The sequence below is a fragment of the Eschrichtius robustus genome, chromosome 19 (genome assembly GCF_028021215.1).
Source record: "Eschrichtius robustus isolate mEscRob2 chromosome 19, mEscRob2.pri, whole genome shotgun sequence".
NCBI lineage: Eukaryota > Metazoa > Chordata > Mammalia > Artiodactyla > Eschrichtiidae > Eschrichtius > Eschrichtius robustus.
Genome location: NC_090842.1, coordinates 62,684,667 through 62,709,150, shown reverse-complemented (window position 1 = coordinate 62,709,150; position 24,484 = coordinate 62,684,667). Strand labels below are relative to the sequence as shown.

General features: G+C 46.2%; 1 protein-coding gene across 5 annotated transcripts in view; it reads right to left on the bottom strand.

Moving 5' to 3' along the window:
* Positions 1 to 1,165: 1,165 nt before the first annotated feature.
* The window catches only part of TRPM4 (transient receptor potential cation channel subfamily M member 4), a 36,244-nt gene continuing 12,925 nt past the window's right edge, over positions 1,166 to 24,484 (bottom strand). For 2 of the 5 annotated variants that reach the window (XM_068528323.1, XM_068528325.1), the window contains exons 10-25: positions 23,747 to 23,859; positions 23,045 to 23,377; positions 22,733 to 22,867; positions 17,754 to 17,883; positions 17,430 to 17,575; positions 16,214 to 16,326; positions 15,776 to 15,853; positions 12,066 to 12,497; positions 7,127 to 7,259; positions 6,773 to 6,947; positions 6,382 to 6,559; positions 2,647 to 2,840; positions 2,246 to 2,378; positions 1,963 to 2,035; positions 1,765 to 1,870; positions 1,166 to 1,529 (exon numbers count right to left, since the gene is read on the bottom strand). In XM_068528323.1, coding sequence (XP_068384424.1) covers positions 1,525 to 1,529; positions 1,765 to 1,870; positions 1,963 to 2,035; positions 2,246 to 2,378; positions 2,647 to 2,840; positions 6,382 to 6,559; positions 6,773 to 6,947; positions 7,127 to 7,259; positions 12,066 to 12,497; positions 15,776 to 15,853; positions 16,214 to 16,326; positions 17,430 to 17,575; positions 17,754 to 17,883; positions 22,733 to 22,867; positions 23,045 to 23,377; positions 23,747 to 23,859 — 2,477 coding nt within the window. In that variant the 3' untranslated portion in view covers positions 1,166 to 1,524. Of the gene's footprint in view, positions 1,530 to 1,764; positions 1,871 to 1,962; positions 2,036 to 2,245; positions 2,379 to 2,646; positions 2,883 to 6,381; positions 6,560 to 6,772; positions 6,948 to 7,126; positions 7,260 to 12,065; positions 12,498 to 15,775; positions 15,854 to 16,213; positions 16,327 to 17,429; positions 17,576 to 17,753; positions 17,884 to 22,732; positions 22,868 to 23,044; positions 23,378 to 23,746; positions 23,860 to 24,484 lie in introns of those variants that run through there. The other 3 variants (XM_068528324.1, XM_068528327.1, XM_068528326.1) reach the window with 3 other exon arrangements.

Here is a 24,484-nt window from a genome sequence, read left to right as displayed (position 1 = left end):
CTGGCAAAACAAATGTGGCTTGCGGAGTCCCAGCCCCAGCATCACAGAGCTGAATATACAGAAGGGCAGATTTGGAGCTGAGAGACAACAGCTTAACAAAGCAGCATGCCCACTGAGTGAATTCCTACGGCTTTGTAGCATTTAACATTTCTAAATATAAATTAGTGCTTTACAAAGGCTCTGGATCCAGATGGCCCAGATTCCTATTCAAACTCAGCCACTTTCTAGCTGTGAGACCTTGTGTGAGTCACTTAACTTTTATCTGTGCCTCAGTTTTCTTATCTGCAAATGGAGACATTAGTACCTACCTAATATATGGTTGCCATGAGAATTCCTTGACTTAGCACCTGGGAAGAACTTAAACACAATGCCAGACACATAGCACTCGTGTTAGCTGCTGTTGTTGTTGTTGCCACCATCGTCATTACTGTTATTATTACTACTTGGGTTAGTGAGAACTGATTCAGCATCTTCCAGAGAAATCTGGTTGCCACAAAACACTTGGCAATATTTCAAAGCTACTCTGCATCCAAAGTGGCAGACAGTTGGAATTCCTCCAATTTGGAAAAAGGATGTTTTGGTTTGCATTTTTGGATGTGTTGGTTGTTGGTGGCTTTTTTGCTATTTTACTAATAATTGCTGTCAGTTCAACCTTGTCATTACCAGTTTAGTTTGTTATGGGTTGTTTAGTTAAACGGCATGTATAATGATGCATATTTGCCTCAATTCCGTGCGTGCGTGGCCTGCAATTTTCCACTAATTAGACTTTTTAAAGACACATAGGCAGTTATCTACTCAAATTTGCATCATCTGTTCCCCTATTGCCAAAGCAGATGTACACAGCACCCACCCACCCCCACTCCAGGAAATACTCTTACTTTTTATCTCTGAGTTCTTCTTTCATTGGTAGGCAGGAATGGGGGGGGTACAGATGGTTGGGGTTCTTATCCCACTGAAGTGAGAGTCATCAAAATAGTGCAGACAAGAGGTGCTGGGCCTGAGTCACACAGGAATAGTGGGGCTGAGAGGAAAAAACAGCCGGGGGATACCTGAAAGAAAGCAGCAAACGAACCAAGGACCCCAAACACACCCCCAGCTTCAGCCCCCATCCCCAAAGGATCTAGACACCCACCAGTTCCCCAAGAATCAAGCATCCAGACACTACTCCTCTCAAATGGCTTTATTTCCCCAGTGTGGGGAGCTGTGAGTGGGCTCTGGTACCTCAAGGACCCTGCAGCCTTCTCCAGCCCAGCAGGCTGTGGTACAGCCTTGAGAGGCAATGCCTGGGCTCCAGAGGCTCATGCTTCCAGAGTAGGGCTGGTTCTCGGAGGATCCAAGCCTGCTGTGGTTTGTATGGATGACACTCCCTGCAGTGATCGTGACAGCGGCCGAGGTGGTAGTCCATGGGCATGAGGTTCACCTCAAGGACAAGGTCGCCAGGTGCAGGGGTCAAGGACCTGCTAGGCCTTACTCTGGGAGCAAAACTCCCTATGGCAGCTACTCTTTGAAGTCCACCAGCAGGGCTCAGTCTGGGGGAAGAGAGAAGAGGTGGTGGGCATAGAGGCGAAGACAGAAGAAATAGACTGGTAAAAACAAAGATGTACAAAAAGCCGAAAGGAGACCGAGAGTGAACCAGGGACTAAGGAAAGCCAGTTAAAGAGAAAAACACTCAGAGATAGGGGAAGAGAGACCCGGAAAGCAGGGACACAGACGTAGGTAGTGATAGACGCCAGAGATACACACAGGTACACCACACACACTGACCTTTAGGCCCAGGTGAGGCTGGGGGCAGCGGCCCCCCTGGGGGAAGTAATGCAGAGCGGCTCAGGGCCTCAGCTACCCAGCCCAGGACACGGCTACAGTACTGGACCTGGGGAGCAGGGAGGACATCAGGGCACCAGACTGGAACCCTACTGCCCCTCATCCCAGCCATACTCCCCCAGCCTGGCCCGGGGTCCTCACCTCCTGTTCCAGTCCTTTCAGACGCTGCTCGTACTCGCGGATCTGTCTCAGCTGCTGCAATGCTGTGTCCACCCTGGGGATCCAGGGTTTCAGGTCGGTGCCTGCAGCCTACCAGCCCCGCCCACCTTCGAAGACCCGCCCTCTGTAGTTCAGCTTTCCTCCCTAGCATTCTAGGACCCTGTCCCCGCAGGCTCCGCCTCTAGCCTGGGTCTTTGCAGGACCTAAATCATGGGATCGATTCCTGAAGCCAAAAGCCCCGCCCAGAGCCAGGCCCCGCCCTCACTTCTGCGATGTGCGCTTCAGACTTTCAGAGTCGCTCTCCCGCTTGTCCCGAGCTCGCTCCAGCAGGAAATTCTCCTTTTGCACTGACTCCCACGTCAACAGCCTCCGCTCTGCTTCCTTCGAGAGGTGGACCCCTGGACAGTGGGGTCAGGAGAGAGTCAAAGGGCTCGCCCGCTCCTAGACCCAGCTTCCCCACCCAAAACCATGAGCTTTGGTGATCTCCCAGACCACGCCCCTTCGCTGTTCTAGGCCTCCCACTAATATCCCACGCCCAGCTCCCTGACAGACTAAGCCCTGCCCACTAGTGCTCCTGGGCGTCCTCCTCCAGCCTATACATGCTCTTCTTTCTCTCCAGGTTCCGCCCCCTAGGTTTCTCTCTTTTGGGCCAAGCCGGCCTCTCACGAAAATGCTCGACGACTGCTGAAGGTGGCAAGCTGGCCCGGCGCCTGCGCAATCGACGGATGAGGGAGAGCACGTGCGAGATGACGATAAGAGGCGGAGCCAGTGCGGGCCGAGAGTGAAATTCCCGGATGAGGCTGTAGCGCTGCGCCTTCCAGTAGAGGTCGCTGTTGCCCTGTACTTTGCCGAAGGTATAGCTGTGGGGACCAGAGATCAAGGGTCACTGGAGGTCAACGCCCCTTCAGGAAGAGAGGATGAAGATTAGCTGTCAGGCAATATCTGTTTGAAGCCCAAGGCAGCAGGCAGATGTCAAGATCAATAAAGTTGGAGGTTATTACAGGACGCAATTAGTAGCTGGGTTAGGAGTGTCCAGGGTCAGATGTCATAGGTCAAGTTGGGAAAGCTATCATGAATTAAGTAGAGATTGGAGTCAGGTTCAAAAGTCAGCCTGGACACAAATAATAAAATAGGAAATGAAAATGGGGACACTACTATCAACCTTATAGAAATAAAAAGGATTATAAGAGAATGCTATTAATAATTGTACACCAACAAATTAGATAACCTAGATGAAATGGACAAATTGCTAGAAACACACAAATTACCTAAACTGACTCAAGAAGAAACAGGACAATCTCAAAAGACCTATAACAAGTAAAGAGATTGAATCACTAATTTAAAATGTCCCAACAAAAAAAGCCCAGGACCAGATGGTTTGACTGGTGAATTCTACCAAACATTTTAAAAAGATTTAACACCAATCCTTCTCAAACTCTTCCAAAAAATTGAAGAGGAGAGAACACTTCCCAATTCATTCTATGAGGCCAGCATTACCATGATGATATCAAAGTCAGATAAAGATATCACGAGAAAACTACAGACCAATATCCTTTATGAATATACATGCAAAAATCCTCAACAAAATACTAGAAACCTAATTTAACAACATATTGAAAGGATTGTAAGTGGGATATATGCAAGGAATGCAAGGGTGGTTCAACATACAAAAATCAATCAATGTAATATACCACCTTAATAGAACATAGGAAAAAAAACCATGTGATCATCTCAATTGACATGGAGACACAGAAAAGGCATTTGACAAAATCCAACACCCTTTCATGGTTACAAACAAACAAACAAAACAAAACAAAAACTCAGAAAAGTAGAAATAGAAGGAAACTTCTTCAACATGATAAAAGGTACTTACGAAAAACCCACAGCTAACATCATACTCAATGAAAAAAGACTGAAAACGTTCCCCAAAGATCAAGAACAAGACAAGAATGCCCACTTTCGGGACTTCCCTGGTTGCCCAGTGGTAAAGAATCTGCCTTCCAATGCAGGGGACGTGGGTTCGATCCCTGGTCAGGGAACTAAGATCCCACATGCCGCAGGGCAACTAAGCTCGCACACCACAACTACTGAGCTCCTGCACCTCATCGAGAGATCCCTCGTGCCGCAAACTACAGAGCCCACACGCTTTGGAACCCGCGCACCACAACTAGAGAGAGAAAAACTCGCGTGCCACAACAAAGAGCCCGCATGCCGCAACTAAGACCCTACGCAGGCAAAAAAATAAAGAAATATTAAAAAAAAAAAAAAAGAATGCCCACTTTCACCACTTCTATTCATTATACTGGAAGTTCTAGCCACAGCAAGCAAGAAAAAGAACTAAAAGGCATCCAAATTGGAAAGGAAGAAGTAAAACTGTCTCCATTGACAGATGATATAGCCTACATATAGAAATAGAAAATCCCAGGGACTTCCCTGGTGGTCCAGTGGTTAAGAATCCATCTTGCAATGCAGGGGATGCTGGTTCAACCCCTGGTCAGGGAGCTAAGATCCCGCAAGCTGTGTGGCACAGCCAAAACAATAAATAAACTTTTAAGAATCAAAGGGTATTATCAAGAAAAGGAAAAGACAACCAACAGAATGGGAGAAAATATTTGCAAATTATATATGTGATAGGAGTTTAATATCCAGAATAAAGAACTGCTACAACTCAACACTAAAATACAAACAACTCAATTTAAAAAATGGGCAAAGGGGGCTTCCCTGGTGGCGCAGTGGTTAAGAATCCGCCTGCCAATGCAGGGGACACGGGTTCGAGCCCTGGTCCAGGAAGATCCCACATGCCGCGGAGCAACTAAGCCCGTGCGCCACAACTACTGAGCCTGTGCTCTAGAGCCCGCGAGCCACAACTACTGAGCCCACGTGCTACAACTACTGAAGCCCGCACGCCTAGAGCCTATGCTCCGCAACAAGAGAAGCCACCGCAATGAGGAGCCCGCGCACCGCAACGAAGAGTAGCCCCTGCTCGCTGCAACTAGAGAAAGCCTGCGCGCAGCAATGAAGACCCAACACAGCCAAAAATAAAAATAAATAAAATAAATAAATTTATTTTTAAAAATGGGCAAAGGATTTGAATAGACATTTCTTTAAAGCTGTGCAAATGGGCAATAAGTCCATGGAAAGATGCTCAGTGTCACCAGTCATTAGGAAAATACAAAGCAAAACCACAATGAAATAACCAGTTCATGCCCACTAGAATGGCTAGAACCTCTTAATAAGGAAAATAACAACTGTTAGTAAGGAAAGGCTAAACATAGAATTACCATATGACCCAGCATTCTATTCTAGAAATATACCCAAAAGAAATAAAAAACGGAGACTCAAACAGATTTGTGAACAGCAATGTTCATTGCAGCATTATCCACAATAACCAAAAGATGGAACCAACCCAAGTTTCCATCATCAGATGAATCGATCAACAAAATGCCTTATACCAATACATCAGTATTATTCAGCCATAAAAAGGAATGGAGTGGCGGTACATGCTACAACATAATTGCACAATGAAAACATTATGCCAGACACAAAAGGACAAATATTGTATGATTTCACTTACATGAATCACCTCCAAGAGGCAGATTCATAGGCACAGAAAGTAAATTAGAGGTTACCAGGAACTGGGTGAGGGAGGGGAAAATGAGGCGTTACCCTTGCTTAGTGGGTACACACTTTCTGTTTGGCGTGATGAAAATGTTTTGGAAATAGATAGTGGTGATGGTTGTACAACATTATAAATGTAATTAATGTCACTGCATTGTACACTTAAAAATGGTGACGATGGCAAATTTTGTTATATATATTTTGCCACAATAAAAAAAATTTTTAATCTTCAGCCTGGGCTCAGAGAGCAGATCAGATTCCAAAGGCCAGGTCAGGAGCAGACTCTAACTGGGTTTGGGACAAGCCAGCATTAGATTTGAATCAGAGTTCAGAGACTAAAACTAGAATTGCTTAGACTGGGATCAAGAATCATGCTGGGGGTGCTTCTCTGGTGGCGCAGTGGTTGAGAATCTGCCTGCCAATGCAGGGGACATGGGTTCGAGCCCTGGTCTGGGAAGATCCCACATGCCGTGGAGCAACTAGGCCCGTGAGCCACAACAACTGAGCCTGTGCGTCTGGAGCTTGTGCTCCGCAACAAGAGAGGCCGCAGCAGTGAGAGGCCCACGCACCGCGATGAACAGTGGCCCCCGCTTGCCGCAACTAGAGAAAGCCCACACACAGAAACAAAGGCCCAACACAGAAAAAAATAAATTAATTAATTAAAAAAAAATCATGCTGGGCTCAAGGGTCAAGCTGGGATCAAGAATCACGCTGGGGTCAAGGGTCATGCTGGGTGAGGTCACCCAGATGAGGTCAGATCATCAGAGAGCAGTGGGGACTCACCTGAACATCGCGATGAGCAAATTGACCAGCAGGATGTTGGCCACGAGCAGGAAGATGACGAGGAGGACCAACACCAGCCAGTTGGCATAAAGCGAGACGCAGGAGCCTGCCTGGGTCCTTGAGGGGCGCGCCCATAAGCCCTTCTCCGATGAACAGTTGTCGGGCTTCATGAGGCCCGCTGTAAAGGGAGATAGAGATGGAGCCAGAGAGACAGAGACCTAAGGAAGACAGAAATCCAGACGGGCATGGGAGAGCAGAGAGGGAGACAGAATCCCAGAAAGAGGGGGGAACAGAGACGCAAAGAGAAAGAGGAGGGGCCAGAGACCCAGAGATAGGGGAGAGAGAGGGGGGACTCAGAGGGAGGGTGTCACGCCCTCTCATCCCTCCTCACCGTCTATGTCCTCCTGGGGGATCTGCCCAAAGATCTGCAGGTAGGGCCGGTAGAAAACCCGGCGCAGGATATTCGCGAGGTTACGGTCCTGGGGCCTAAGGAGCCCCTCCGTGGCCACCCCGTAGGCAATCAGCCACACGCCAAGGAAGAAGAGGAAGAAGAACACATCCTTCATCTGCAGAAGAGGAAGGTGAGACCAATCCGGGCCCTGCCCTTCCCTACTCTGGCCCCGCCCCTGCATCCAAAGCCCCGCCTCCTTCCCTGACATTGCGTTCCAGAGTCCACGACACCTTCCCTGGCTCCGCCCCTTTCCTCCTCTGGCCCCGCCCACACAAGCCCTACCGCACCCCTCACCATCTTGTTCACCATGACGATCTTGGGCCCCAGCTGTTTGTTGACTGTGAAGATGTGCAGCAGCCTCACCGTGAAGATCATGAAGTCGAGGCAGAGGACAGTACGGCCCAGGTCATACAGTCCTGTGGTCAGCCTGGGGTATGGGTGACGTGGCAGGGGTCACTCAAGGGTTACAGGGTGCAAAGGAAAACCCCGAGTCTTCCCAACACCAGGCTGAAGGTGAGGATGTGGCCTCCCCAGGGCCAGAACTGGGACCCCCCCCACCTCTGATTCACCCGGGGTTTACTCAGATTTAAAATTTGGCACCCATGACAGTGCCAAGCTGGGCCACGCAGGGCGCTGGTACCCATTAAATAATGGCTGCATGAACAATGGCCTTAGCAAAAAGCTGGGAGGTCCCTGTAGCAATCAAGTTGTGAAAACTGCAGGAATATTTGTCCAACCTATAAAAGGCAAAATATAGAGAGTTCCAGCAAACCAATAAGCAGAAGACAAACGACCTAACAGGAAATCGGATAAAGGATAACACACAATTCACAGAGGAAGGTCAAATGGTGAATAACATCAGCAATCCCTATGGGGAAAATAAAAATTATATCTCTATTTTGCATCATGTACTTTAACTTTGAAGGGATTAAAAACCTAGAGTAAAAGGGAAAACATCAAAATCTTAGTAAGAAAATATAGAAGAATTTCTTCATAAGCTTGACATAAGATAAATGTCATATAAGAAAAAGAGTCTTATATAGAGGACACAAAATCATAATAAAGGAAAAGACTGAATATTTAACTACTTTGAAATATAAAACTTATGTGTATTAAAAGATAACATAAATGTGATGGACAGAGAAAGGCAAAATTTTCTGCCAAAAATACATAGCCTAAATTTGATCAGGAGGGAATACCAGACAAATTTAAACAGAGGCAAATTCTACAAAATAACTGGTCTGGACTGTTCAAAAGTGTTAAGATCATAAAAGCCAAAGATGGACTGAAAAACTGTCCCAGATTAGAGACAATTAAGGAGACATGACAACTAAAGGCAACATGGAATCCTGGATTGGCTCCTGATCCAGAAAAAGAACATCAGTGGACAACTGATGAAATTTAAATAAAATTTCCTGGTTCTGATAATATAAGATGTTAACATTTGGGGGATCTGGATGAATTCTCTGTGCGGTTTTTGCAACATTTTTTTATGTCTCGGGGTTTTTCGAAATGAAAAGTTAAAGAATAAAAGAATGTTTAAAGAACATACAAAAGTGAAAAGACAAGCTGCAGACTGTAAGAAGATACTTAGAACAAAACCACCAAGGATTGGGATCCAGAGTATAAGGAGAGCACCTACCAAAAAATATATACATGCAAGAGATGGATGAACACAATAAATTAAAAACTGGGGCAAAGGATATGAAAAGACAGTTGACAGAGTACATGTGCCATTAGATATGAAAGATGCCCAACTTACCCAACTAGGAGTCAGGGATGCATAAATTAAAACAAGGAGAGGTCATTTTCCCCATCAGATTGGCAAAACATGTAAAGGTTAAATTGAGAGCTACAAAATTTTAAAGATTGAAAATATCAGGTATCATCAAGCATGTCCTCAAGGGGGCAGTGTCTTACCCAGATGGTGGGTGTGTAGCCGGAAGAAGCTATTTTACAAGGAAAGCAATCCACATCAAGAATACACATACCCTTTGACATCTCAGATGTAAACTGTTATTACTTTGGAATAATAAAAAATTAGAAACAACTGAAATGTCCATCCGGAAGGGATTGGCAAAATAAAACGATTCATCCATTCAATTCTGGAGAACATGGGAAATTTCTCCCGTGTAAAATGAGATTTTTGGCATTTTTTTTTCCTGTCCAATAATTCTTCCCCCACCTAAAAAACGATGAGCTTGACAAAAATGTCTATCACTGGTATTCCTAAAGGGTGGTAGCACATGGTCCTAGCCCTTTCCTCTCAGAAGATACTTTATACAAAATACAAGGAATAAACAGAAGCACAGTGTTCTACAAAACTTTCTTATCTTGCTGTTTGAATAAATTATTCATGTCGAATTACTTTGTACCATTTTTAACACAGCACAGAGGAAGCATACCTCTCAGTGTGTCAACTGAGAAAAGAGTAGGGGGTCATTGCTGTCAACCATCCAGATTATAAAAGGGGGTGTCAGGACACTTCATCCCCTGTAAATAGTCACTAGGTTGTGACCACAAAGTTCTTTGTCTGCTCTCTTCAAAAGCAGTGGTGTCCTAACAGCTAGGACTTTATTTAAAAACAAAAAACAAAAAAAACAACTCACCATCAGAGTACTGGACACAGAGCAGCTAATATCTGATTATAACTTCATGTTATCTCAAGTAGAAAATGAAAGACGCTTTGTAGAGAAATTTTTGGCCTAATTCTATCTCTTGAAGTTCAGAATTTTTGTCCCACTGCCTCATGAAAGGAATTCATTCATTTATTAAATCTGGCAAGAAGAAGTCTGTCTTGTCTGCCTTAGCCGGCGAAGACTAAAACCCCTTCTTCAGGAATCTGATGCAACATTTTTAAAGAATAAGGAATGTTTGCAAATACTGACATGGAAAGAATGTCAGGACGTATTACAGAGGAAAAGAAGAGGTTGCAAAAGAATAATAAAATATAGTATCATCTGTGTATAATATCTGTGTATAAAAGAAGTAGGTAAATGCATAGAAAAAAAAACAGGCAGGATGTGCACCAAACTGTTGATGGAGGTAACTGCTGAGAAAAGGAGGAAGCTTGAAATGGCTGAGGAAGATAATCCGTTTCTGTTCTATGCTCGTCTTCATTTGAATATAATCTTGTTCAATAAGGACGCACTTCTGCATTTCTTTGGGCACAGACTATATTCAAAGATGTTTTAAGTTGCTGGAAGACAAGATAGATGTGGCTTGAGGAGTTTATAATCTTGTATGAGGAGAGAGACAGCAAAAGCCATGGTCAAAGCACTATTGGGGGGACTCTCAGGATGTTAGAGGAACACAAAGAAGAGACCCAGAGTCTGGGTAGGAGAAAGGAAGACCTCCAGAGGCAGAGACAGCAAAGCTGAGGCTGAGAGGAAGTGTAGGAGTTGGCTTGGCCAAGGAGAGGAGGGAAAAGTGTTTCAGGAAGGGGGAACAGCATGTGCCAAGACCCAAAGACAACACAATTTATTCCTGAGGACATTTTGATTTGCCCTTTGCCCTCTCTCTGGCACCACACAATACAATCTAGAAACTATGGAAGAAATGAGCTAACATTATACAGCCCAGTCTGGGCAACAGAAAATAGTTGAGGGTAATTCCTCACAGTTAGTTTTTTGTAAATTAGCTAAGAAATAAGCAGAAACAGTCAAGATTTTTATGGAGTAAAAAGTTGACAAAGCATTGAGGCCCCCCTGATGAAATTTAAAATTATGAAATTTGACCCAGGAAAACCGGACATGCAAGAAATAAAAGCCACAAAGTAAAATTCACAAACACAGACCCTAGATTTTGGCAAAATTTGATACGGACAAAAACACAAACGTTGAAACAAATATTTGTTGTAAAACTTAACCCAAATAATAATTAATCAAGTTGAAATAATTTCAGAAACTGAAAAAGAAAATAATTGAAGCTACTTTCACTGCCCTGCAATGTAAAATCAATCAAGGCAGTTTAAAGTAACTAGAAAATAGTTCCTTGGTAAGAATCCGTCAGTACTGGTAAAATTCTGATTGCAATTTTATAATTACGCAGATTCAAAATACCAAGGATCACGGTCAAAACCACTGGCCTTGTGAAGAAGGAACTGCAAGTCGCTCTCAGACAAGCCAGAGTGTAAATGAAGAAAAGAAAGAAATCAGGGAGGCAGCCCTGGCAGAGAAGGGCAGGGGCTGAGACTCTGTGCATGGGCGCTGGAGAGCCCCAAGAAGCAGGGAGAGACAGGCCAGCTCTGGGAGTAGAAAGACCCTTGCGGGCCCTGTGGGGGATGGATTGGAGGGAAGAGAGGCTGGGGCGAGGGTCCAGGTGGGAGAGGCAGGCGTGGAGGTAAACAGGGGGATGAGACAGAGAAAGTCAGGGGCCAGGAGGACGGGGCCTGGGACCCAGGGCTGTAGAGGAAGAGGAGGGAGGAGGTGAGGGTGGCACTCGGTGTGTGGCCTGATGTCTGGGGTCCAGGACAGGGGTGCAGCTGCAGGGCCATGTTGAGGACTAGAGAAACATCCTGTAAAGTCCAGATCTAGAATGAAGAGCAGTGGGGTCTTCATTCTATCCTATCAGCCCTAAAGCCAGATATCCACATGTGAGCAGATGGCTTACAGAACATCTTTAGGCAGTACTTTCAATCAAGATGGGATTTTTTTTTTTTTTTTTTTTTTTTTTTTTACGAATAAGCAGGGGCTTCCCTGGTGGCAGAGTGGTTAAGAATCCGCTTGCCAATGCAGGGGACACGGATTCAAGCCCTGGTCTGGGAAGATCCCACAGGCCGCAGAGCAACTAAGCCCGTGCGCCACGACTACTGAGCCTGCGCTCTGGAGCCCGCGAGCCACAACTACTGAAGTCTGCGCGCCTAGAGCCCGTGCTCCACAACAAGAGAAGCCGCCGCAATGAGAAGCCTGCGCACCGCAACGAAGACCCAATGCAGCCAAATTAATTAATTAATTAATTTTTTAAAAAAAAGAATAAGCAAAGTTATTTTAAAACTGTGAATCACTATATGTATACCTGCATCTTATATAATATTGTACATCAACTATACCTCAACGAAAAAAAGAAAAGAATAAGTGGAGTTGGATTTAGCCTCTGCCTGCCGCAGGGAAGCCAAGAGTTGAGACCCCCAACCCCACCCCTCACCCCCATCCCCACTCCCACCCCCCCACCCCCAGGAAGGAAGGGTCAGAGGTCGCCATGGGCTGGGAGTGTAAGGTCACAGGGCACTCACCGGCAGCCCACGCCCAGGAGGAAGCAGGTGAGGGCCACCAGGTCGCACTGGTTCCAGGCATCTGAGAGGTAGAGGTGCAGGCGGCGGCGCAGTGGGTCCTGGTGGGAGTCTGTCCTGGGGGCCCCCATGGCCAGGCTGCCCAAGCCGCCACCCAGCCCCTGGCGGAACTCCTCGCAGAGCAGGGTGAAGGCCCAGAAGTAGAGCAGCAGCTCCAGGGCGCTGGGCGTCTCGGGCTGGAAGTCAATGAGCAGCACGTGGGCGAAGAGCAACAGGAAGAGGAGGTAGCTGACCACGTTGCCCATGAAGGAAGTCACCGGCGCTCCCCAGAACTGGGGCCAGCGGCGCAGGCGCTGGGGGCACCCCCCACCGCAGCTCCTGCGGCTGGGTGGCCTCAACACCCCCAAGGGCGTCTTCTCAGGAGGGTCTGTGGTCCTGGGGGAGAGAGGGAGAGAAGGGAGAAGGGCTCAATCTGACCTCTGCACCTGACTGTCACCATTACCAGGACCTCTAAACTTTCATATCCTCCTCATCCTCCTTTCCAGACATTCCCCACCTTCACGGCTTCTGACCCTGCCTGACCTGAAACTAAGTCTGATGTCCGCCATCACCTTGACTTTTGATCCCTGTATCTAATTTCTGACCTCTGAAATCTCCTACCATCAAGACTGCTGAGCTTGCACCTCTGACTTTTTCCACCTTTCTGACCTCTGGCCTCTAGGCTGACCTCTGACTCTTGTCTGGCTTTTGTCTCCAAGTCCCTCTTCTTTCACCTTCACAACCTCTGACTCTCTGTCTGACCTTGGACCATCTATCTGACCTCTGGCCCTCAAATATGACCTCTGACCCCCTCACTTTCATGGCCTTGGTTCCCCAGGTTTGACAACTCCATCCCTGAATATTAACTTCTAACCCATAAATTCTGATATCAGATTATCCAGCACAGTTTTCTCAGATAACTCTTCCTTCCCTATATCTGATCTCTGACTGTACAGCCATATCTGAATTCTAAGCTTCTAGGTCCACTCATATCTCTGACCCTTCTCACCTGAGTTCTGATCCTCTGTCCCAGTTTCATCCTAACTCTTAATTCTGACCTCAAATCAGAAACAGAAAAATGAATAATACAAATAATAATAAATTCAGAAAGCTAACAGGAAAAATAAACTGGCTTGGAAAGGCATCCTCTCTTTATAAACCAAGTGGAAAGAAAACCCCAAAGTGGAAACAACCCAAATGTCCATCAGCTGATGAATAGATAAATAAAATGTGGTAGATTCAAACAATGGAATATTATTCAACAATAAAAAGGAATGAAGCACTGACATATGCTACAAAGTGGATCAATCTTGAAAACATGATGTTAAGTTAACGAGGCCAGTCATAAAAGACCACCTGGTGTATGACTCCGTTTATATGGAATGTCCAGAACAGGCAAATCCGTAGGGACAGAAAGTAAATTAGCGGTTGCCTGGGACTGGGAGAAGGGAGGAGCGGGGAGTGAGACTGTTAATGGGTACAAGATTTCTTGCTGCAGTGATGAAAATGTTTTCAAATTAATTTTGTGATGATTTCACAACTCTGTGAATATATTGAAAACGACTGAAAATTGTACACCTTAAATGGGTGAACTGAATGGTATGTGAACTATATCTCAATAGGGCTGTTCTTTTTTTGTTTTTTTCAGGCTGTTCTAAAGAAAATAAGCAGAAAGAACAGTAAAAGCTAAAGAAAGTGAGATGCAGAGAGGAGAACTAGCTCCCCAATAATAAGAGAAAACAGACCTGGTAACAAAAATATGTGGTGGGTCAGAATGCTCCCCAAAGTCTGCCATCTTGAATCACCTCCAGGCAGGAGACACACAGATTCCTGGATGCTTCCCTGGAGGAGAAGCATCCAGGAATCTGTCCTTTTACAAAGCTCTCCAGGGAGGTGGCTTTCTACAGTGACTAAAAGCACAGATTCAGGAACAAGAAGATCTGGGTTCAAATCCCAGTTCCACCACTGACCAATCACATGATCTGAGGTGGGTGACTTAATGCCTCAGTTATGTCATCTGTAAAATGGGGATAATAATGGACCCTATGGCATAGGGTTGTTGAGAGAATTAAATGAACTGATTTTCAAAACAATTTAGCGCATTGGCTGCCCACTGTAAGTGTTCTATAACCTCAGCTATTGTCATCATCATATGGTACAAATGTTGGGAACTCACCAGACAAGGATACCACTATGGATCGTGACACTGGGACCCTCTGTCTAATTTTTTCAGTGGTCCAAATTTTTGTCTTAGTAGTCTCTTCTACCTTGACAAACATTTTGTATTCTTTGTGCATTGTCTCAGAAAAAATATGTATATACGTAATACATTTAAATTTGACTTGTTTCACAGCAGGTGGTAGGTTTTACAGACTTCTGGCTGTCTGATTATGTTTCTAACAGTTACCAGAAACACTTTTTCTTCTGGAATACTGGGGCTGAGTTTCCTCCCTGTTCCCATTCAGATGATTAAAGTAGAGATGGAGGGTGCAAAGGGTGCAAAGATGGGGCCTCTTCCTCTGTTTCTCTATTACCATAGATTTAGACCCTTATACCTACACACACACACACACACACACACACACACACACACACACACACACACCATTCAACAAAACAAATAAGTGTATCAGTAATAGCAGTAGTAATGCTAGTCCCCATGAGCTGAGCACTTACTTTGTGCCAGGCACTACAACATGCACATTTAATACACATTATCTCCATGAATCCTCCCAACTGTTCCATCAGGCGTTGTGGTATATTGTATTACTGTGGACCAAACATTTTGGTTCCCTCCCAGTGGGAGAATTAAGAGCTAAGGAATTATCATATGACTAGTTTTCGGCAATGAAATGTGGGCAAAAGTGACACGTGTCACTTCCAAGTGGAGGCTTTAAGGTCCAGAACCTGGTTTGCCATGTCTCTTTTCCCTCTACCATGATACCAGCAACATCTCAGCTAGGAGGTGTTTGCTTATCCCAAAGTGGAGACCACGTGGAGCAAAGCCGCAGACAACCCCAAAATGGAGCATGAATGACAATTAAATCCTCACTGTTGCCAGCCCACTGAGAGTTTGGGATGCTTTGTCATTGCAGCATTACTCAACCTAACCTGACTAACACACGTACAACCTTCTCTTTACAGCAAAGAAAGCTGAGGCTCAGGGGTGAAGCCACTTACAAAGGCAAAGTCGGGATTTGAACCCCGCTCTGCTTGACTCAGAGCCAAGTCCCCCAGCACCTCTGCTCTGCAGAATTAACAGAAGATTGATAAATATTCAATTTCATTTGCTTAGGACTGATTTTGAAAACACCTTCATGGGTACCACAGCACAGAGATTAAGAGCAAAGGCCCTGGAGTCAGAAAAAAAAAAATTGGCAAAAGATCCCTAAATGAACCAAATCCACCCAATTCCACTTGCTTTATCAAGACAGAAATACATGTATCATGAAGCAAATTGATTTTCAGTGAGGAACTCCTTGGTGGCAGAACCAAAGTTGAACCAAGCCTTGAGCCTGGCATTTGGGAAACTTCCTCAGTATTTTCAGTGGCTTCATGAAACCACCATCTCCCGAAGCCCCACTTCTCCCCTCTGGTTTTGCTCCCATTACCTGGTGCTCCTGGAGCTGCCTAGGGTGCCCCCTACCCCCGCACAGTGCTGGTGCTTCACTTACTCGCCAGGCCCTTCCCCACTGACGTCCCTGTCCATGTCAAATGCCAGGTCCTTCTGCGTGGGTTCCTCATCTGGCTTCCTGGCATGGAGGGACACACAGAGTGAGAAATAGGGGGAGGGTAGGTGGGAGAGGAATTCTCCAAACCAAACTCAGTCACCCAGAGACATTGCAGGGAATGAGAGGTATCATCCCAAAGTGACCTTCCCCCCAGAGTCATGGCCAGAGGGCAGAGGAATTGCCCCTAGAGATACTGCAGAGACCCACCCCCAAACCTCGCTTCCCACAACATGCTCCCAGTCTGGGGGAGGGAAAGAGAATGAACAAGGGTGGGGGAAGCACTGGACAGACCAAGTAGAAAGGCAGCCAGAATTCAGCAGGAAGTAGAGACTGATCTCCCCTCTCCCCCTCCTCCTGCCAATCTAACCCCAGGGGACTGACCTGAAGGTGATGAGGTTGGTGTAGATGAGTGGGGGGCAAAAGAAGGTGAGAACCAGGGCCCAGATGGGTGTGGTGCTGTCCATCTCCCCCCACCACTTCTGTGTCAGCAGAGACTGTGGGGTGTGGGGAGGATTAGGAGCCTGAATCTCCCCACAGCCCTCTCCCAAAGACCCCAGACAAGGATCAAGCCACACTCCAGAGCACAGAGCAAATGCTCACTGTGGGGGCCATAACTACTGGGGGTTGGGGGAAAGGAGTCAAAGGCAAGGAACATCTGTCCCAGATTTTAAAAGAGTTAAACAGCCAACATTTGTTAACATGATATACCAGATACTGGCCTAAGCACTTTACATAGATTAGCTCACTTAACCCTCACCACACCTCCAGGAGGACAGGTACTAATATTTTCTCCTTTTTCACAGGTGGAGCACAGGGAGGTTACAGAAGAGGCAAAAGCTGCAATCCATGAGTTTAACCACCATTCAAAGCAAAGGACTCAGGGAAAGTATTTGAAGTGCCAACAAATCATTCCAAGAAGTGAAATGGGACTTCCTGCTGGGTAGGCAAAACTTCTTGTACTGAGGATGGGACTCTCTTTGCCCCTGTCAGATTTAGATTAAGGAGACCGAGAGTGTTTTCAAAATGTCAGGATTAGCAGGATGGGAGCAACTATGGGGGCACACAGGTCTTCCCAAAGGAAGGGTAGGATTTCCTAAACCAGAGTTTGTCTATATCCAAAACACTAAGTAATTGTCCAGTGACACCATTTTAATTGTTGAAGCCTGGCAGTGGGCACCTCTTAAGGAAGTGGGAAGGACTTCTTGTGTGAGAGGTGACACTTCTTACTAAAGTCCCAGGTATTCCTATATCTGGAATAGAACTTTTTTTAGTTCCCTGACCAGGGACTGAACCTGGGCCACGGAAGTGAAAGCGCCGCATCCTAAGCACTGGACTGCCAGGGGATTCCCTGGAATAGAACTTTTTAGGAGGGTGCGCTTTGCTGTGGGAAGGTTGGCTTTACTGTGGCAGGGTGTGAGGCTTCTTTTGGGAAGACCAACCCTTCCAGGAGAAGGCTGAGACTTTCTGGAGAGGGGTTATCTCCAGGGGGAGAGGCTGGTCAAGACCATGGACTGCCCACCATGGCAGGGGCTTATCCTCCAGACTTCCCACAGTCCAGCTGAGAACTGTTTGGGATGTTGGTATATCAGATGCTCACCTGTACCCCATCCTGGGCAAAGAAGGAACGGGCATCAGCCTGCATGGCAAGGTGGAGGCAGGTGGCATCCCCCCAGAGTGGGCAGCGCCAAAGGAGCAGGTGAGCAGCCCGTTCCTCGCTGCTGCGGTAGCATTCTCCAAAGAGGTCTGGGTGCAGGAGATTTATGTGAGAGGGAGGAAAAGTAGTAGGAAGACGGTGTGAGCGAAGAGATGAGGGGATTGAAGGGGAAGAGGCAGAGTGACGAGAGGAGGAATGGGTAGGTTTACAACCCCCTTCATGGCAGCTCCCTGTCCCTGCCCCGCCAGGCACCCATGCCCCACGCACCAACACCCAGCCCCTCAAACTTGGCTGCCAGGTCCTTCCTCCGTGCTGCCTCCTCAGCCTCAGTCTCCAGGCGCCCCAGCATTCGCAGCAACAAACAGGCCCCAAGAGCTGAGGCCACAGAATTGGAACCCTGGAGAGACAGAGACGGGGGTCACAATTAGGGTCAGAGTTTGGAATGAGAGTCACAGAGGGGTGAAGAAGGTGAGAGGAAAGCTTGTGATCAAGGGAAGGGACAGAGCCAGAGGTTAGGAATTAACTAAGGTCGGGAATTTCCTGGTGGTCCAGTGGTTAGGACTCCATGCTTCCATTGCAGGGGACACGGGTTTGATCCCTGGTCGGGGAACAAAGATCCCGCAAGCTGCGTGGCATGGCCAAAAAAAAAAAGAATTTAACCAAGGTCATCAGAGACCAAGGATGAAGTAATATTTGTAGATGGATCTGGAAGAAACTGGACATCAAGGGAAAATGTCAGAAGTCAGGTGGTTCAGAGACCAGGGGCTGGGCTGGAATTAAAATGACATCAGAGGTTACAGACAGGCCAAGAAGCAATGGAGATGTCACCTAAGATGGCAGAGTAGAGAACTTCAAAACACTGTCCCTCCACAAAAGCAACAAAGAAGCTGGCAAAAAACTGTCAGGATCAACTTTTTCGGAATTCTGGACTCTAACATAAAATTTACAGCAAACAGGAGAATGCTTAATGAAAGATCTCAGTAAAAGAGCACTGTGACATTTTAACTAATCCACTTACCATTGCCAATTCCCCAGCTCAGTGGTTGCCTTGAAGGCAACAGCCCACATTGCTGCTTCAGGTTGTTGGTATCAGAAGGAGCAATTCAGATCTTACTCTTAAATAATTGTGGTTGTGTGTATAAACCTAGCTGGTGGCTCTCTGAAGGGACAGCTCAAGGGTTGGCCTTTGTTTCACTGTTTTTGGTGCTTCCCCAGAGCAGAAGTGTCTTCCCAGGTGGTGTTTGAAAACATCAAACACAAATGTATCAGCCTCAGCTAACTGAGGCAAAGAATAACAGATTCTTTGCCTCAAGTAGCTGAGGCAAGCAATAGATACTCTGAACAGCTTGGGAGGGAAGAGGGAAGCAGCTGGGGAAGGAGATGCTTGGGGGAGTAAGGGGTTTTAAAAGCTCCTATGGGGAATTCCCTGGTGGTCCAGTGGTTAGGACTCTGAGCTTCCACTGCAGGAAGCACGGGTTAGATCCCTGTTGGGGGAACTAACATCCCGCATGCCACGCAGCACAGCCAAATAAATAAAGAAGTAAAAATAAAACAAAAAAATAAAAAGCTCCTACATGTACCAGGAAATCTAGAAGGCTACAAACATGACCAAGACTGGATGCACGCTCAGAAAAGACTATGGAAAGCCCTAAGCTTTCACCTCTGGCTGACCTTTAGGCTCAGCAAAAGCAGGAAGTGAAGGCTAAAGTCAAATTGTAAACAGCCTGCCTAAGTGTTGAAAGACAGCTCCACAAAGAGCCAACCTGCAAAGTGGAAGAGCTTTATTCCCCCACCCCTGTGCATTTAAGGGAATCTCTGTCAAGTCACTAGCTGACCACTAAGCTAACAGAATGGGATTTCAGTGGCCATACATGACAAAGAATACAGACTTTACAAAAATAGCTTAGGAAAGTCACTAAACAAACAACAACCACCCACAACAAGCAGCAACAACAACCCCTGAAGGAAGGAGTTAAGCTGATTTCCAAAGTTGCCATATTATAATATTCAAAATGTCCTGTTTTCAACAACAACAACAAAAATTATGAGGCATGCAAAGAAACAAAAAAGTATGACCCATTCACAGGACAAAATAAATTAGGAAACTTAGCCACTGGACTTACTAGAGAAAGACTTTAAATCAACTGTCTTAAATATGCTCAGAAAGCTAAAGGAAATTATGAACAAAGAGCTAAAGGAAGCCAGGAGAATGATGTGTCAGCAAATAGAGAATAGAAATAAAGATATAGAAATTATAAAAAGGAACCAGGGACTTCCCTGGTGGCGCAGTGGTTAAGAATCCGCCTTCCAATGCAAGGGACATGGGTTCGAGCCCTGGTCCAGGAAGATCCCACATGCCATGAAGCAACTAAGCCCGTGTGCCACAACTACTGAGCCTGTGCTCTAGAGCCCACGAGTCACAACTACTGAGCCCACATGCCACAACTACTGAAGGCCGCACCCCTAGAGCCTGTGCTCTGCAACAAGAGAAGCTACCGCATTGAGAAGCCCGTGCATTGCAATGAAGAGTAGCCCCCGCTCGCCACTAGAGAAAGCCTTCACGCAGCAACGAAGACCCAACGCAGCCAAAAATAAATAATTAAATAAATAAATTTTTAAAAAATAAAAAGGAACCAAATAGAAATTCTGGAGCTGAAAAGTGCAATAACTGAAATGAAAAATTCATTTAAAGGGCTTAAGAGCAGCTTTGAGGAGACAGAAGACAGAATTTGTAAACTTGAAGATAGGTCAATTGCGATTATCCAGTTTGAGGTGCAGAAAGGAAAAAGAATGAAGAAAAATAAACAGACCCTAAGAGATCTGTGGGACACCATCAACCATACCAACATATGCATAATGGGAGTCCCAAAAGGAGAGGACACAGAGAAAGGGACAGAAAGAATATTTGAGGATATAACATACTAAAACTTCCCCAATCTGATGAAATACATGAATCTGTACATCCAAAAAGATGAAGAAACTCCAAGTAGGATAAATTCAAAGAGATCCACACTATAAAACATTATAATCAAATTACTGAAAGCCAAAAACAAAGAAAGAATTTTAAAATCAGCAAGACAGAAGTGACTCATCATATGTAAGGAATCTCAATAAGATTAACATGTAGGGTTAAATAATTATATATATAATAGTTATAAAACTATAAAACTCTTAGAAGGAAACATAGGGATAAAACTTCATGATCTTGGATTTGGCAATGGTTACTTAGATATGACACCAAAAGCACAAGAAAACAAAGGAAAAAAAAAGACAAATGGGACTTCATCAAAATGTAATACTTTTGTGCATCAAAGGACATTATCATCAAAAGGAAAAGACAGCCCACAGAGAGAGAGAATGTATTTGCAAATCATCTATCTAATAAGGGATTAATACCCAGAACATATAAAGAATTCTTTAAACTCATCAACAAAAAAGACCAAAGAGTCAGTTAAAAAATGGGCAAAGACTTGAATAGACATTTCTCTTAAGAAAGATAGATGGCCGATAAGCACATGAAAAGATTCTCAACCTCACTAATCATTAAGAAAATGCAAATCAAAACCAAGTGAGAGGGCTTCCCTGGTGGCGCAATGGTTAAGAATCCGCCTGCCAATGCAGGGGACACGGGTTCGAGCCCTGGTCCGGGAAGATCCCACATGCCGTGGAGCAACTAAGCCCGTGCGCCACAACTACAGAGCCTGCGCTCTAGAGCCTGCGAGCCACAACTACTCAGCTCACGCGCCACAACTACCGAAGCCCGTGCTCTGCAACAAGAGAAGCCACCGCAATGAGAAGCCCACGCACTGCAACGAAGAGTAGCCCCCGCTCGCCACAACTAGAGAAAGCCCACGCACAGCAACGAAGACCCAACGCAGCCAAAAATAATAAACAAATAAAATAAATAAATAAAAATAAAACTTAAAAAAAAAAAACCAAGTGAGAGGGACTTCCCTGGTGGTCCAGTGGTTAAGACTCCAAGCTCCCAACGCAGGGGGTTCGATCCCTGGTCGGGGAACTAGATCCTGAATGCCACAACCAAGAGCCTGCATGCCGCGACGAAGATCCCACGTGCCACAACTAAGACCCAGCGCAGCCAAGTAAATAAATAAATAAATATTAAAAAAAAAACAAACCAAGGTGAGATCACACCCATTAGGATGGCAATTATAAAAAAGAAAGAAAGAGACAGAGAGAGAGAGAGAGAGAGGAAGGAAGAGAAAAGAGAAAAGAAAACAACAAGTGCTGGTGAAGATGTGGAGAAATTGGAACACTTGTGCATTGCTGGTGGAAATTTAAATGGTACCACCACTGTGGAAAATAGTATGGCAGTTCCTCAAAAAATTAAACCTAGAATTACCATATGGTCCAGCAATTCCACTCTTAGATATGTACTCAAAACAATTGAAAGCAGGGACTCAAACAGATATTTGTACACTAATCATAGCAGTATTATCCACAATAGCCAAAAGGTCAAAACAATCCACATGTCCATCAACAGATGAATGGATAAAGAAAATGTAGTATATCCATACAATGGAATATAATTCAACCTTAAAAAGGAAGGATGTTCTAATACATGCTACAACATTGATAAACATTTATCTCAATTAAAAAAAAAATCTATTTATTTTTAACCAATGACTGGATGGGCTGAAAATAACCCAGGGCTGAAGAACTCCTGTCAAGATATTTCTTTGACATAAAGATAGGGTCTGTCTTTGAGCCTATTCGAATACCATGACTTTTTTTTAAACTTCTCAAATGTGTCCCAACACCTATGTCTCACCAGCTTTAATCCAGGCCCCCATCTTGGCTGCCTGAAGCTTTACCTTCCTACCTGGCATCCTTGCCTCTAGTCTTGTCCCCTTCTGCATTGCAACTACAACAATGCATTTAAATTGCAAGCACAATTATGATGAAATGAATCCCCATCAGTTACAGATAACGTCTAACTTCCTCATACAAGCAACCACTTTGAAAGGATGAGATTGATGCATATGTACGAACAAGGGTAAATGCCCAATATACACTGTTAATGGAAAAAGCAAGTTACAAGAAATGCATGATATGGGGGGGTGGGGAGGAAGAAACAGCACTCTGGGTCATATATCAAGAATGGAGTGGAGTGGGGGACGGGTGATATCCTAGGTCAGGGAATCTTACTGCACAAGCATTGGAGTTTGGTAGAAATAAAGGACAGGAATGTAGGAGAGAGTAGAATCAGAGATCAAGTCAGCACTCACCATCTCCCAGAAGTACACGGCCATCTGAGCCCTGTTGAGCAGCAGTGCCCAGAGGAGCAGGTCAATCCAGGGTGCCTGCCCGGGGATGGCTTCCAGCACAAGTTCTGAGGTAGCCTTGTCCCACAGCAGATACGACTGGAGGCGAGGAAGGCAAGGTGAGCGTTGTCTCCGCCCCAGACCTTTCCTGACTCCGCCCCAACCATCAGCCCCACACCCCGTTCAGTCACACACCCGTGCTCTGACCACGCCCCCTCCTGGCATAGCCCCGCCCCCAGACCCTTTTGTGCTTCCCCCACCCACCCCATTCCTTACATCCTCCTTGCTGCCATCGCCCTGGTGGGTGCCCCCGGTGGGGAACGTCGGCGCACACGTCTTCCCCAGCAGCATCCGCAGCACCTGCCCCACCTTAGGGGGTTGTGGCTCCGAAGAGGGTTTAGAGACTGGGCCTTTGTTGCCTGTGCCGTGGGATGCCTGGTCCAAAAGGCTGTGGATAAGTGAGTTGGGGGGCGCTGCGTTGTAGAGCTGGGCCAGGCGCGTAGGGGTCAGGAAGCGGTCCAGGCTGAGGCCATGGGAGATGAGCAAGCGCACGAACTCTGGCCGGTCATTCAGAAGGGCGTCCATGAGGGAGGCTTCCAGGTGGAAAGACTGGTGGGGGCGGAATGAATGGGGGAAGAGTTGAGCACAGAGACAGGCAGAAGGCCAGGTGAGGTCAGAGATTAAGGACAAGAGATGGGGGTACAGAGCTATGAGTGACGATGGATGGATGGATGGTTGGATTGATGGATGGGTGGAGGGGTGGATGAGAGGATGGATGGGTGGGCAAGTAGATGGATGGATGGATGGGGAGAGAGGGAACAAGATGGGGACAGACGGACAACCAGAGATGGATGGACAATTAAGAGAAGGCTGGACAGGCCATAAAGGAAGATAGAGCCAGATGTCAAAGGAGTCAGGGAGTGGGGGAAGTGCATCCCTTTTGTCAGGCTCCCCAGTCGCCAGGCCCCAACCCCTCACCCGCCATCGGATATCCCCCCGGAAGAGTTCACTCTGGGCAATGTCCACACGGTTCCAAGCCACAGCCAAACGCAACTCATCCAGGTAAGCTGAGGCTTCAGAGCTCCCACAGGCTGAAAGGGTGAGAAGGAGAGGGGGCAAGAAGTCAGGGGAGGTTGGGAAGATCTGATGAATGTCTGTATTGCTTCTACTTGAGATGCCTGACATTTAAACTCTGTATAAAGGCAATGTTGTTGGGCAGAGTCTGGGGTCTTAAGAAGTCAGGCTATTACAAGCATAAGGTCATTCAACACAGGGGCAGAGTTGAATGTAAATCTCTTCAGACCAGTGGTTGAGAGGCCCCAAGAAAAGGAAAGGGAATCATTTATTCATTTAACATTTACTGAGGTAGGCTACGGGCCAGGCAGTAAGAGGGATGGAGAGAGATTGGATACAGTCCCTGCCCTGAAGGAGCTCATTCCCGGGAAATATGTCCCAGAACCACATAACTGCCCTTAGAGTGATTCGTGCCCTTGGAGGAGGGCATAGAATGTGATTAGGACCCAGGGGAGGCTACAATCACAGAGGTATGGAGAGATCCAAGGGAGCCTCCTAGGGGATGCACATTGAGGTAGGGCTTTTGAAAGACTAGTAGGATTTGGAAGTGTGCATCTAAGGTGAGAAAAGAATCATCAAGGCAGCAGGAGCAGCTTGAGCAAAAGCCTCGGTGCAGGAAAGCACAGGCTATGATGGCAAATG